General features: G+C 47.9%; 1 protein-coding gene across 19 annotated transcripts in view; it reads right to left on the reverse strand.

The window, feature by feature from the left end:
* Positions 1 to 14,616, reverse strand: part of MARCHF8 (membrane associated ring-CH-type finger 8) — a 237,764-nt gene that overhangs the window by 1,781 nt on the left and 221,367 nt on the right. For 17 of the 19 annotated variants that reach the window (XM_077124617.1, XM_077124616.1, XM_077124621.1 and 14 more), the window contains 4 exons: positions 4,832 to 4,914; positions 3,792 to 4,634; positions 2,200 to 2,380; positions 176 to 323 (listed from right to left, as the gene is read on the reverse strand). In XM_077124617.1, coding sequence (XP_076980732.1) covers positions 176 to 323; positions 2,200 to 2,380; positions 3,792 to 4,634; positions 4,832 to 4,914 — 1,255 coding nt within the window. Of the gene's footprint in view, positions 1 to 175; positions 324 to 2,108; positions 2,381 to 3,791; positions 4,635 to 4,831; positions 4,915 to 14,616 lie in introns of all 19 variants that reach the window. The other 2 variants (XM_077124622.1, XM_077124623.1) reach the window with 2 other exon arrangements.

Below are 14,616 nucleotides of genomic sequence, written 5' to 3' on the forward strand. Positions count from 1 at the left end.
AAACCTCCATTGCAGCAAGAATATGAGCCCAAAATGACACTCGGGTCCCTCCTAATGGGTGTCCCTCCAAAAACGCAGACACCAAGGGGCAGACTTGGATACCAATGTGGAGGAAAGCTGCCCACTGCTGACCCTGGAGCGTGCTCCATGCTGGCGCCTCAGCCCAGGCAAGTACCTGTGGCCTGCCCCTGCTTGATTTCCTCGGCGGTGCGATCAATGAGCACGTACAGGGACCAGACCACGCAGGTGATGGCGACGACGTGGAATGTGACGGAGCACATGATCTTCCTGCGCTCGCTGGCTGTCATCTGCAGCTTCTCCCACTAGTAAGACAATAAACAGGGCGTGAGGGTCCGGCTTGTGGGGCGGGGGGGCTGAACATGAGTGAGAGCACCGTAGATGGGTCCAGCTGTCTTTCCTCCCCTCTCCCCCTTTTCCAAACGAGATGAATTTCTCCCAATCCCCAAAGTCATTCTCTTTACACCACTTGGTGCCAACCAGGTACCTGGCGTTGGTACCTGTCAGGAGCCAATCTTCTAGGCGATGAAGAGGTGGATTGGGATGAGCCATGGTCTAGCACCTGCAACCCTCCTCCCTCCATGTATTTGTTCTTGGAAGCAGAAATTAAATGGCCTGGTGATGGATTCTGTGACATCAGTCCTGACATCAAGGCCCGGTGCAACACTCTGAGTCTCCCTGACTTTCTGACTGGCATGGACAAGGGGACAGGGGAGGGTGGGGGGATGAAGCCACAGCACTCTAGCAGATGGGTCACACTACATCGTGAGAGTGAACGGCAGATGGAGCTCACGCTTTGGTCCTCTGCTACTGTGGCAGCAACTGCTGGAAATCGATGCTAAGAGTTCCTGGTACAAGCGGCCTCTGCCAGTCCCATCGCCTCTAGGAACTCATTAATTTACGCCAAATTTACTGGTTTCCGAATCAGAAGAAAACATACAAAGGTAGAAAGAAAGAACAAAGTGTAAACACTCTGCATATCCTTTGCCAACCCTAGTCACAGCCTTTTTCCAGATGCTTCAACGCAGGACAAATTGAAATTAGAGCCTTAAGAATTGCCTACATTGGCCCAAGTGTCTCAGGACTCACACCCAATAAACTATAAGGCTTTTACTTGGGCAAATCATTTTCCCAGAGGCTTCTATAACCTCCGGAATTCCTTTCTGTGGTGGCTTTCCCCTGTGTCTTCATCAGGCTTCCTACCTGAAATGCAGTCAGGGAGTGCCTTCCATCTCCCCTGCTCCCTGCCACCCATCTCCTGAGACACACCCACTTTGGTCCTTTCACTCTCCCCCAAGACGCTCGCCTTCAACTTTTTTGCTTATACTTTTCTCTGCAGACAACTTGGTCTCCCTCAACTCCTTTCCATCTGCTTCCAAATCCTCCTCTTCCTTCAAGAACTGCTCGAGAACCCCAACGTTCTCTGATGCTTTCCGCCCCCTGCCCTTCTTGTCTCCCTTGACCCCACCACAAATTCTTCCTTCTCTGAATATCTGAGGCAGCCCAGCACCACACACTCAGCATTTCACGTCCTGTCACCTGATTATGTGATTCACCTTGCAACTGATACATTAAGGTTTTGAGTAAGAAACCAGTCTTTCATTTTTTCCATACAAAGCCTTCCATGTTGGGCATCTAGAGGAACTTATTAAATGGTGAACATCTGGACTCAGGAGCTGCGTGCCTAACAGAGCGCCTCCCCTTGGTCAGGTGTTACGTGTCATCCCGCTGGGGCACCCCTCTTGCTCCCATCCAGCACAGACTTATCATGGGCATAACCGAATGAGCTGACCGTGTGCCCACCAGCCTTGATACTAATCTCTAGCAGAGGGTCTTTGATGGAGAGGCAAGACATCAACAGTTAACACACATAAAGCCAAACACTGGCTCAGATGTCACAAGGCAGTCTGTGGTCAAGCACCACATGGCTGACCCAGACAAGCAAGGGCTCTAGGTTTGAAAGGAAAAGAAACCATGACAGGGGTTACAAAGATTTTCTTCCTGTGGGGTGGGATGTGGCAATTAGCACGACACAATGCCCTCTCCCCCGTGAAATGCATGCACAAGCACCTACTCTAAAATAAACTAACACGTGCAAGCTTCACGTGGGCCAAGGGATCCGCTCGTCCAGGACTTCTTCTCGGCGGGGTACAGTTTTGCCAGAGAACCCCCTGCACGTACTTTCCTGAGTGGCTTCAGCCTGGCCTCCATGATGAACTCGTACTTGCAGAGCTCGCAGCACCGCGTGTCTGAGCTCTTGATCCACTGCTGCAGGCAGGCCTGGTGCACGAAGTGAAGGCTGCCTGAGCAGCGGCAAGGTGTGATGAGGGGGCTCTCGTCGTCCCCTTCACAGTGGCAGATCCTGCGTTGGAAGCAAAGCCAGGCATTACAAGGAGAGCCACACCTAAGGAAGATGGTGGGCCAGGGGGTGACAACTCCCCAAAGGAAGCTTTCAGAAAGGAGCGCGCGAAAGTGACCGCGAGCACAGAAACACACAGACAGAAAGGAGAACGGACACTACAGGCTACAGACTTCTAGCTTACCGCACCCACATGGAAAGTCTGGATGGCGATGGGCAATGGGGAGGAAAAAACGATGTAAGAAATGACAGAGCAATCATTTGGTAGGACGTGGAGAACTTCACTGAATGATGATTTTAAGACAACAAAGCAGTATTTTCCAGAACAACAGATGCTAAAATCATCAGTGGAAACTATTATAATGTAAACAAAACTTGCACTACATCTTCCAAAAGTAACACAGTGACTTAGAAAGATGATGGAACTTGCTTGGGAGCTATGATCACTCACCCCACCACCCACCATAATGACACACTTCTGTCCTTTTCAGAGTATCAACAGAGAAATCATAGAACTCTCCTGGACCTAAAAATCTCACCGTTACAAGAAGCTGCAAGTTCTTCTTTCTTCTACCCCCCCAACCCGGGAATTAACTTGAAACCATTTATTATTTCCAAGGGAGCATGCAGTGGGATGCAACTACTAACCTCAGGGAACTTAATAGGCTTTTGTGAACTAGAAGGGGGTTTTCTGGCATCTGGGAAAACAGTGAGGGATGTGTCCTAACATGAGCTCAGGCTGGCCGGGCTGGGCTCTCGCTGGGTTGCTTTGAGAGGGGTTTCTGATCCAATCACTAGAATGACAACAGCTGGCAATGAGGGGAAGGTGAGGGGAGATCAGAACGGGGGAGGAGTGAGAGTGGTGAGAAAAAGTCAATTCTGAAAGATTTGGGGCAGAGAAAGGAAAGCTGCACAAGGGAAGAAAAAAGGAGGATACAGAAGAGTGGGTGATGTGGTCCCATCCGTGGTGGGAAAGAGCTGCTGGAACACTGCTCTATAGGTGTGTCACATCTCAGGGAATGGGTGGAAACTGAGGTTGGGGGGTGGATTAGGGAACAAAGTGAACATGCTTAAGATCTGGGCCACCAAGCTGGAAAGCTGGAGATACTATTTTCTTTCTTCCACTTTTATTACACAAAGTAAAAGTAAGTAGTTATTTTGAAATGAGTAGAGTTGGCTTGGCCTTTAATATGTGCAGCTTCTTCCTATTTTACCTTCAATGAAACTATCTTGGGACCCAAGTCATAAAAAAAACAGGTTTTTAAATTATGTCAAAGCTCCATTCTTCTGGAGAAAACTGGTAACTCTTGACTATATCACACTCTACTGTCCCAAAACTCCACATATTAAAGCAAATGTGGCTACAGAGGTGTGGGAAGTGGAGACGGCTCGAATGGTGGCTCTTGGCACCAACCTGCAGGCGTCCCCTGATGTGGACCCAGGAGACGTGGGGGGGCGTTTTTCAGAGAGGGGAGAAGGGCAGTCGAGATCGCTGTCCTTTTCGACTGAGCAGAGAGGAGCTCGAAGGGCCCTGCTCTTCAGTTTTGTGGACGTGCTGTCCTCAAAGACATCGTCATCACCCATTTCAGAGCAAAACCCTGTGCTCCCCGCCAGCCCACTGGAGGACTTGGTGGCGTGCAGGTAAGCAGCATAGCTCTCCAGCTCGTGGAACCTGTGCAGGCTGCTGGCGCTCGAGCCATGTGAGAGTGAGAAGAGATATCGGAGCAAGCGCCTGCTTCTGGACACAGCCTCACCATCTGCTTTCTCATCCAGAAGTGGGATGTGGATGCTTTCCTGGCCACCTTCGACCTCTGAAGGAGTTGAGCAATGGACAGAAAGGGCTGAAATGCCAGAGCCCTGGGAATTACCAAGAGGCTTCCGAGTCAGGATTCTTTTCTCTTGACGATGGAACCTGTTCATTCTGAGCCCTGGATCTTGGGGAAGCACCAGTTTTCCTTCTGAACAAGTCCTTTCCACATAGCCAAACCCTCTCACAGCCTCCTGGGCCTTCGTGCCCACATCGTTGAGGGACCTGGAGAACCTGAGCACTCTCCTGGCTTTGCGGCCCCTCCCAGGCTTCAGGGCTGGCCCCTGCTCTGGGCTGCAGGAGCGTCTCTTGGGCACCTGCAATGTGTCCTTACAGAGAACCGTCACAGTGAGCCCTTGGGTCAGAGAACTCTGGCACTGAGGAGCTTTCAAGACAACAGCAGACTGCACAGGACTGTGGTGACAACACTCAGAAAACACTGCACTGGAACTGCATGCAGAACAGTGGAATAAAAGCACAGAAAGTGAAAACAATTTTAAAGGAGAATACACATTAAAGTGAAGAAATGAGCCTAGAGTGGACAGCATGTGACAGTGGGGCTGGCGGCTTGGCCCGAGGCCCTCTGAACACTGGTGCTCACTCCCAGGCTACACAGGGACCCCAGCGCGCCTGAAGGAGAGTGTTACCTGCAGATGTCCTGATTGGATGGCGTAACGGAGGTGCGCGAGAAGGCAGACACTGGAGCGGATGCTGAGGACGGACTCCCGGCCTGCAATGACACACCTGCAGTCAGTTGTAAGGAGTCAGCACCCCTGGAAGGTGGGGGCTCGAGAGTAACCATGCTGTGTGGTCCTACTGCTCAGTGTGCATGGCCCACCCAGTGTGCTGGTCCTTCAAGTCCAGGCAAAGCCATCAGGCATCACCTAGCTGATAGCTGGGCACTGGAAAAATGCTCAATTTAATCCTTTAGCTGGAAAATGCTTAGTTTAGCTTTAGGTAGCTAGAAAACAGGTTTTTATAATCTCTTCACTCAAGCAGCTTTGATTCAAAGCTCTTGATGGAATAGCTTGCTGTTGATCTAATCTCAAAAGTTTACTCTCTGTTCCTAAGTACATTAACCAGACCTCCTCAGCTTCACTGGCAGGAATGAGATCACATCCTAAAGCAAGAGGGGACGGCGCCAGAAACCACCACACGGACTAATAAATCAGCACCTTCCTCCCTCGAAGACCTGAGATGCCTGGATAGTCAGCAAAGAGATGAGGACCCACAGGATAAGAGGATGTGCTGACCACACAAGAATGAAGCAGGCGGCCATTGCTCAATTTTAATGAATCCTGGGACTATTACTCAGGCTTTTTCTTTCTTATTTTCTGTTTACTTCTGAACCCACTGCCATTTCTTTGCCTTCTTGGGCCATAAAAAACCTGAGTCCCCTTTTTTCACTTCGAACTATTCCTGGAAAGATTTCTTCTAGTTCCTTATGCACCTGTAATGAAACTTCTCGCCAAGAGACTGGTTTTTCTGTTAGGCACTGGATGGGGCAGACCCGACAACTGAAAGCCATGATTTTAGTGTCATTGTCTGCTTACACGTGGGGGACAGCACAGCTCACAGGACACAGGCCAGACACAACCACGGGAAGAAAGACCCTCCCCGCGCGTGGGGTGCTGCTCACTTCCTACAGCACCTGCCTGTAGCCAGTGTACACTGAACTCAGGAAACAAGTATCGTGAGGCGCTATGCACACGTGGTAGAAATGTGAGGCACCATCCTCACACCTCACAGCCTCAGGGGACCACAGTGCAGTCCACAGAACCCCCCAACCCTGCAATCTCTCTACGAAGGGCAGACCCCTGACCCCAGGGCCACGAGTGGGTGGTGGCAGGCACAGAACACTCCTGATATGTCTGATCTTGGGGCTCAGAATTAAAAAACTAATCGAGAAAATTTACAGAATCAGCAATTAGCAATGGCAGTTAGATGTGAAAGAACAGATGTGAAAGAACATACATGAAGAGGTCAGAGGGTAGGGCGGGGTCCTAATAGCAAAGAGCCAGTAGGATAGGGAAGCTGTGCCGAGGGGAGAGGAGTGGTGGAGAGAAAGGAGAACAGAAGAGCAGCGGTATCTGCTTTCAGCAGGGTCAGGCCAGCAGTGGAGTCCCACACCCACCCTGAGTGCCTGCTCCCCTCGCCCACGCGCTGGCCCCCACGCTCAGCTCGCCTCGCCCACGCGCTGGCCCCCACTCTCAGCTCGCCTCGCCGACGCACCGGCCCCCACTCTCAGCTCCCCTTGCCCACGTATTGGCCCCCACACTCAGCTCCCCTTGCCCACGTACTGGCCCCCACGCTCAGCTCCGCTCGCCCACGCACTGGCCCCCACTCCCAGCTCCCCTTGCCCACGCACTGGCCTCCACTCTCAGCTTGCCTCGCCCACGCACTGTCTCCCACTCTCAGCTCCCCTTGCCCACGCACTGGCCCCCACTCTCAGTTCCCCTTGCCCACACACTGGCCCCCACTCTCAGCTTGCCTCGCCCACTCCCTGGCCTCCACTCTCAGCTCCCCTTGCCCACGCACTGGCCCCCACTCTCAGTTCCCCTTGCCCACACACTGGCCCCCACTCTCAGCTTGCCTTGCCCACTCCCTGGCCCCCACTCTCAGCTCCCCTTGCCCACGCACTGGCCCCCACTCTCAGCTTGCCTCGCCCATGCCCCGGCCCCCACTCTCAGCTCCCCTTGCCCACGCACTGCCCCCACTCTCAGCTCCGCTCGCCCACGTACTGGCCCCCACTCTCAGCTCCCTGACCCCCACAGGCCCAGGAGCAAGCACTGGTGCCCTCCTCCCTCTGGAGGAGAAAGCCTGGAATGTCTGTGCCTGGCAGCCTAGCATGTCGGCTGGAGCTCTGAGGCTGGTAGTGTGTGCGCTGCTGCACTTCCCACCCTCCCACTCACCCACTTGGGCTCCTGGATGCGTGCCCTGCCCACCATCCCCTGCCCGCTCACACTCTGGGTGGGGAATGCCAACGCCGCCCCCCGCCAACACCACGCCCTGGTCTGGGTGCTCACGGGTCTGTGGCTCCTATCCTCAGCCCAGACTGAACAGCAGGTTTTAAATCATCCTTGACTTAAAGAAACCTGACTCAAAATTGCTAAACTCAGTCAGCACTGCTCAGGTCTCACACTTTTAGGTCACTGGAAAACAAACATTTATTTTCAAACTAAATGTGCATATGAACACTGGGTGCATTTTCTTGAAAAAAATTACTGCTTAAAGTTCTTAAGAATCTGAAGTTTAATTTCTTTGGAGACACCCAAACAGTCCATATCACAACCACTTTGCAGTTCTTCTCTGTACCCGAGAGCAGGAGCTGTCCTCCTCTGCCTGGGCATTGCTGACTCCACCCTGGGGTTCCTCTGCCAATCCCCCCAGGCCTGGCCCCGGCACAGGCTCTGGCTCCACCTTCCAAAACCCCAGAGACGAGCAGCCGGGCCCTTCAGAACCAGGCTGTTACTCTACATCCCAAACTGAGGTTAAGGGTCACCTGCCCTAACCCCGTCCTGAGGCGAAAGCCTCCTTGGACTTCGTGCCTTTGTTTTGCATCATAAGGGCACCACCTGATGCTGCTAAGTTGCCCTTTCTGAAGATGCTCTTCCAAAGACCTCCCTTCCTCAAGAACCCCCTCTTCTCCTCTTTGGTAGAGTAAAGACAGTGGCTGTCTCTGAGCATGTCCATGTGGACAGAAGCTTCTGCTCCCTTGGGGTCTTTTGTCCTGTACCACACAAAGCAACACACTTCAATGCCAGGCAGAGCAAAATCCTTGTCAGCCACACAGCTGACTCTCTGAGAATTATTTCAAAGGAGTAAACATTTCCAATTAATTAATAGTGGATAGAGATTAAATATAAAATCAGCATTAACTTATACATACCATGTAATTTACTAGCATTTACATTCTTTTACAGATGAGTTCTAAGACTTAAACATAATTATTAAATAGCTCAAAAACAAAAATTTAAGAGTTCTTTACAAAATAAGTCATGGAACAAGCAGAAAGGTGCGAAGACTTTCCCTGCCTTGAAGAATCTCTACCCTGGCAAACTCAGCAGAAGCCTCTTGCTGTTGAATTCCTGTGAGTGCAGAGGGACTCTGACATCTGACGGGATGCTCAGAGCGCCCAGGACAGGGGGACAGTGCTCAGGGGCCGCCCACAGGCACCATGACCCCAGTGTGCCATGCTTGAGGCCCCACCTCAGGTACAGTACTCTGGCCAATGCAAAGAAACTCATTCTCCCCCACTACCCATTCTCTTTAAAGTCACTGAAACTAGAATCAGTTTCAAATTGTTTGCTTAGAGTCAGATTATTGACTTGGCAGAACCTGTACGGAGGGCTCAATCTCAGACAGCAGGGTCACCAACTGAGAGCTGGGCCCACCCGTCTGTGCAGCCTCTCCCGGCAAGGCCCAGGTGAGATACAGTGCTGCAAGGAAGGGGAAGTTGTCACGCCCCACCTGCCCAAGCAGACCTGGGCAGAAGGGAGTTCCGAAAGGCCCACTACATTCACGTCTAGGCCCTTCACTGCTTTGGGGTCACCTCCTCTTCCTCTGTGTCTCTGGGTCAAGAACGTTTGTACTGAGGCCAGAAGGAAGCTCCCTCCTTCATCTAGAGGACCGAGGGATTACTGTTTACCAAACTTCCTGCATCTTTAGTAAGGACACGCTCCCCAGAAACGCTGTGTGTGCTCTGGCACTCTGAAGGAAAAGAGAAGCCCTGAGGGAAGAAGGTGAAGTCTTGTCTGCTAAGTGAAACCCTACCAGGATCCATGTCCGGGAGGAGGCAAGTCTCAGGCAGCACGCTGGAATCGAGAGGAAGGGGCCTCTCCCTCCTGCTCCCAACTCTTTAAGTCATCCAGACGAAAAGGGCTCTCTGGAGTGGTGAACTGATCACACAATCGCATGCCTGTTGTTACAACGCCACCGGGCGTGAGGAGGAAAGAGCCTGCAGCACGACAGTTGCTGCAGGAGACCACTTTCAGACACCACAGGGCCCGAGGCTCCTGCCCAGGGCGCCCTGTCTCGAAAGGCCACTGGGATCATGTTAGTACCTGCGGGCAGCCACCAGGGCCCGGAGCACTGAGCAGCAGTCTCAAGGAGGATGGGCGTCCTGACTGGGCTGCGTACATCATACCTTGCTTTAGCTATTTTTAAATTTTATTTATTTTTCATTGCAGTAAAATACATATAACATAAAAATAATTTTAACCATTTTTAGGATAAGTCTTTGCATTAAGCACATTGACAGTATTTTATAACTTTTGTCACTATTTCCAGACTATTTTTCTCATCCTCAACTGAGATTTCATAACCATTCTCCCCTGCTCCCAACCCTGGTAACCACTATTCTACTCTCTGTCTCTATGAATTTATTTATTCTAAATTTTTCATATAACAGAAGTCATACAGTATTTGTCCTTCTGTGCCTGGCTTATTTCACACAACATGATGTCTTTGAGGTTCATCCATGTTGTAGCATATATCAGATATAGATATATATACACACACACACAGCATTTTGTTTAGCCATTCATCTGTTGATGGATGTGGTAGTTAGATTCAGGTGTCAACTTGGCTAGGTGAAGGTGCCTAGTTCTACTGCTGTGGATATGAGACAATGGCATGTGAGCCTCATCTGTTGCTGATTATATCTGCAGTCGGCTAAGAGGTGTGCCTGCTGCAATGAATGATGTTTGAATTAATTGACTGATGCTTAAATGCGAGAGTTCAACGTAGCACAGTCCAAGCAGCTCAGCATACCTCATCTCAGCACTCGCAGCTCAGTCCAGACCTTTGGAGATGTAGAAAGGAATCACCCCGGGAAAAGTTGTTGGAACCCAGAGGCCTGGAGAGAAGGCCAGCAGAGATCACCCTGTACTTCCTTCCCACGTAAGAAAGAACCTCAGTTGAAAGTTAGCAGCCTTTCCTCTGAAGAACTACCCGTCAATTAAATAAAACCCCTTTTATTGAAAGCCAATTTGTCTTTGGTGTGTTGCATTCCAGCAGCTAGCAAATGAGAACAATGGACAATTAGGGTGCTTCCACTTTTTGGCTATTGTGGATAATGCCACAATGAACACTAGTGTACAAATACCTGTCCAAGTCCCTGCTTTCAATTCTTATATATTACCCTAAAAAGAACCCTTAGGGTAATATATAAGATACACAAAGCTTCCATGCACTAGAGTAACTCTCTAGAAACCTACAACCTCCAGATGGTCCCTGGACCAGATAAGTCCTGAAATGCAGAGGGGCCAGCCTCTCCAGAACATCAAATAGTTCCATCTCCCATCCCATATTATCAACAGCCCCTTCCTACGTGAAAAAGTTAGGATGGGCGTAGCCCAAAAACCCCATCAAGAGTGGGATAGAAAAATGAAAGGTGATGGCAGAATTATATAGGAAGGTAGGGTTTAACAAACAAGTATGACTGCTGAATTATTTTATTGATACTTATTTTAGTCTCTAGGATCTTAGAGCAGCTAGGAGTAAAAATGTAAAATTGTGGAACTGTAACCCATACCAAATTCTGAAATCTGTTCTACAACATATTGTTGTGCTATGCTTTGAAACTTATTGCTTTTTTGTATATACATTATTTTTCACAAAAAAGAAAAAAGTAATAATAAAAAAATACATATTCCTCTGGCCTCCAATGTTCTGGAGCAGCTAGAAGGAAAATCTGAGATGATGGTATGGTAGCCCATGACTACTCTGGGATCTGTCCTGTAATTACTTGTTGAAGAGTGCTTTGAAAGCTATTGCTATTTTCTTTCTCTGCTTTGTATATACGTTATATTATACAATAAAAAAAGTTAAAAAAAAATTCAGACAGAAAGCCACAGAGGGGTCAGCCAGAAGATGAAAGTCAGTGGAACCCAGAAGAGAAGGGAGAGACCAAGAGAGGCCAGTATGTACGCTGCGTGTGACAGAGGAGCCCAGGGCCAAGGCTCCCTGGCCGCGCTCCAGAATGCTAGGCTCCATGCCGTAAGCACTGGTATGCTGGACTTTCACTTAAGTTATCTCAAGATATTTCCTAATTTCCCTGTTCTTTCTTCTTTGACCTATGGGTTGTTTAATTTTCACATATTTGTAGATTTTCCAGTTTTCCTTCTGTTACTCACCTCTACCTTTATTCCATTGTGGTCTGAGAAGGTATTTTGTATGACTCCAATATTTTTAAATGTATGAAGACTGAGCTTGCAGCCTAACATGTGTAGTATCCTGGAAAATGATCAATATGTACTTGAAAAGACAACTGCTGCTGTTGGATGGAGTGCTCTACGCATATGTAGTGGGTCTAATTGGCTAAGAGTGCTGTAAGTCCTCTATTCCCTTATTCATCTCACGAATAAGATATCCTATCAATTATGGAAAATGGTATATTGAAGTGTCCAACTATTATTGTAGAACTACCTCTTTCTCCCTTCAAAACTGCCATTTTTGCTTCTATGTTTTGAACCTCTGTTCTTAGATGAATATTTGTTAATAATCATTATGGCCTCCTTCCTGGATTGAATATTTCATCATTGTATAGTTTCCTTCTTTATCTCTTTTAATCTTTTTTGTCTTTCAGTCCATTTTGTCTGACAATAACACAGCTATTACAGCTCTCTTTTACATTACCTTTCCCACCTTTTTTTGCATCCTGTGTGGTGGGGTCACATTTCATTATTTTTCCATGTGAGGATCCTGTTATTACAGCACCATTTGTTGACTTCTGTTTGTTTGTTTTGCTTATTTGTTTGTTTGTTTGGGGGGAGTACATGGACTGGAAATCACACCCAGGTCTCCCGCATGGCAGGCGAGAATTCTACCACTGAACTACCTTTGCACCCAGCCTTTTCCACCCTGTTACTCTCAACCTCTTTGTGCTTTGTACCTAAAGTAAGTCTCAAGCTGGCAGAGTAGAGTGGATTGAGTTTACTTCAACTCCGTGGAACAAGATAGGGAACAGGGAGAAAACGACCAGGACTGCAATCCAGAGTGTGAGTAATCAAACAGGATCTCTAGGGAGTTTTTGGGGAGAGAGAGGTGGGAAGATTGGGATGGGGAGAGTAGGGTGGGTGGGCTGACCATAACCTCCCCCGCCAAGGGCTGGCTGAAGCCTGAGGGACGTGCGATCAGAGGGAACTGATTGTCCCTCTACTGCTCCCTGCTCCAGCTGCTGCCTGGGGAAATCTCCCTGCGTGGGCCTGCGGTTTTCAGCAACTCGGGCTCCAGGTGCTGGGAGAGACTGCCTGGCCATGTGCTGAGAGTTGTGGGCCCTAAAGGCATGGTGCCTGGTAGACCCGCCAGGTGCTGGGCACTGTGGATTGGCTGATCCCCTGGGCACTATTGGCTCCCCAGCCCCACTGGTGGGGACTGGCCACTGTGGGCCAGGAGCAGCACCCCACCCCCACCCCCTAGCCATTCACATTGTCTTTGAACCACTGCAGGCCAGGAGGGGTGGGTTTGAGGGAGGAGGAACCTTGGGAGAGAAACCTGCTGGTGAGAACGTGCCTCAGAATCACCACTTGCTGGGGAGAAGGTGTAAGTCCAGGAAGACTAACACTATCTGCCTAGGGTTTTTTTTTTTCCCTAATATTCTTTTCTTTTTCCTCCTTTTTAAAATATATTTTTCTATATATTTGTTATTGGTAGTATAAATATTTTCATTACTTTTTAGTTTTATTTATACATATATTCCTACTTTTCTATTCTTTGATTATTTTTTATTTCTTATTTTATCTATTTTTTTTACTATTGCATTTTATTTCATTTATTTTTTATTATTTTTTTCCTTAGTTTTTCTCTCCCTTTGGTGGGCACTAGTCTGCGTTCACTCCCAGTATATGCTGGTGTGTCTCCTTCTGACTCTGGGGCCTACTACTGTTGAGGTATATATTGTTGTTGTTCTTGATGTTGTTTTTTTCATATTTTTATCATATTATCATTACTTTTTCTTTTTTGGGGGGTGGTGGTGCATGGGCTGGAAGTCAAGGCTGGGTCTCCTGCATGGTGGGTCAGTCTGCCACTGAAGTACCCGTGCATCCTGGCCTAGCTTCTAATAGGTCCTCAAGTTGAAATGTATCCCCTACAGGAGATTCAGACCTTGCTTTGGCAGAGAATAACTGTAAAAATAAACTTTCAACACAAAAATTCAGATAAGTGAAGGGAGCCAACTTGCAAAATAACCATATTAAGGTTTCAAATACCCCAAACACAACTGAAAATCACCAAGCACATGAAGATCCAAGCAAAAATGGCTCAGACAAAAAAAAAAAAAAAATAGATATTCCAAAGGGGACACAGAATATGGAACTACTCAAAAATATTTATAAAGAAATAAAGGGTATCAGGAAGTTACTAGATAAGCATAAAGAAGAATATGGAAGATTAAATAGAAAAATGGCAGCTCTCATAAGAATGAAAGATACAGTAGAACAAATTAGAAATATACCAGACACATGCTAGCACATTCAAAGAAGCAGAAGACAGAGTAAGTGAGTTGGAAGACAGAACAATTGAACTAGGGCACAGAAAAGAACAAAGGGCAAGAAAGATGGAAAAAATGGACAAGACCTCAGGGAAAGGCCTGACAACAGGAGGTGCACAAATACAGAAGCACTGGTGCCCCAGACGGGGGCCAGGAAAGTAAAGGGCTGGGAAAGTTAGTTCGAAGATATATTCAGGGAGAACTTCCCAACCCTTACAAAAGACATAAACATGCAAATCAAAGAGGCCCAGTGAACTCCAAATAGAATAAATCCAAATAGGCCTACTCCAAGACACATACTAATGAAACTGTCAAATGCTGATGCAAAACAGAAAGTCCTGAATGCAGCATGAGAAAAACAATCTACTACATATAAAGGTAACCACAAAAGACTGACTTTGGAGCACTCAACAGGCACCATGGAAGCAAGAAGACAGTAGTATGACGTATTTAAGATTCTGAACAAGAAAGGGTTTTAGTCAAGAATATTTTATCCAGCCAAGTTATACTTTAAAATTGAGGGAGAGATTAAAATGTTCAAAACCAAGACTGAGAGAACCAGTCAACAGACACCTGCCTGACAAGAAATATTATATACCGCTTAAAAGAGATGAACCTTAGACTCAAGCAAACAATTAGATTGAAAGTGAAAAGATGGAAAAAGATCTCCTACGCAAGCTATAACCAAAAGAAAGCAGGAGTACCTACACTAATATCAGACAAAATAGACTTTAAATGTAAAGTGTCATAAGAGACAAAGAAGGACACTCCATATTAATAAAAGGGACAATTCACCAAGAAGAAATAACAATTATAAATTTGTATGCTGCCAATCACAGAGCTCCAAAGTACATGGCACAAACACTGGCAAAATCAAAGGAAGTGATACACATTTCAACTGCAATAGTGGGAGACTTCAAAACACCACTCTCCACTATAGAT

This window comes from Tamandua tetradactyla, chromosome 13 (genome assembly GCF_023851605.1).
Source record: "Tamandua tetradactyla isolate mTamTet1 chromosome 13, mTamTet1.pri, whole genome shotgun sequence".
Classification (NCBI taxonomy): Eukaryota; Metazoa; Chordata; class Mammalia; order Pilosa; family Myrmecophagidae; genus Tamandua; species Tamandua tetradactyla.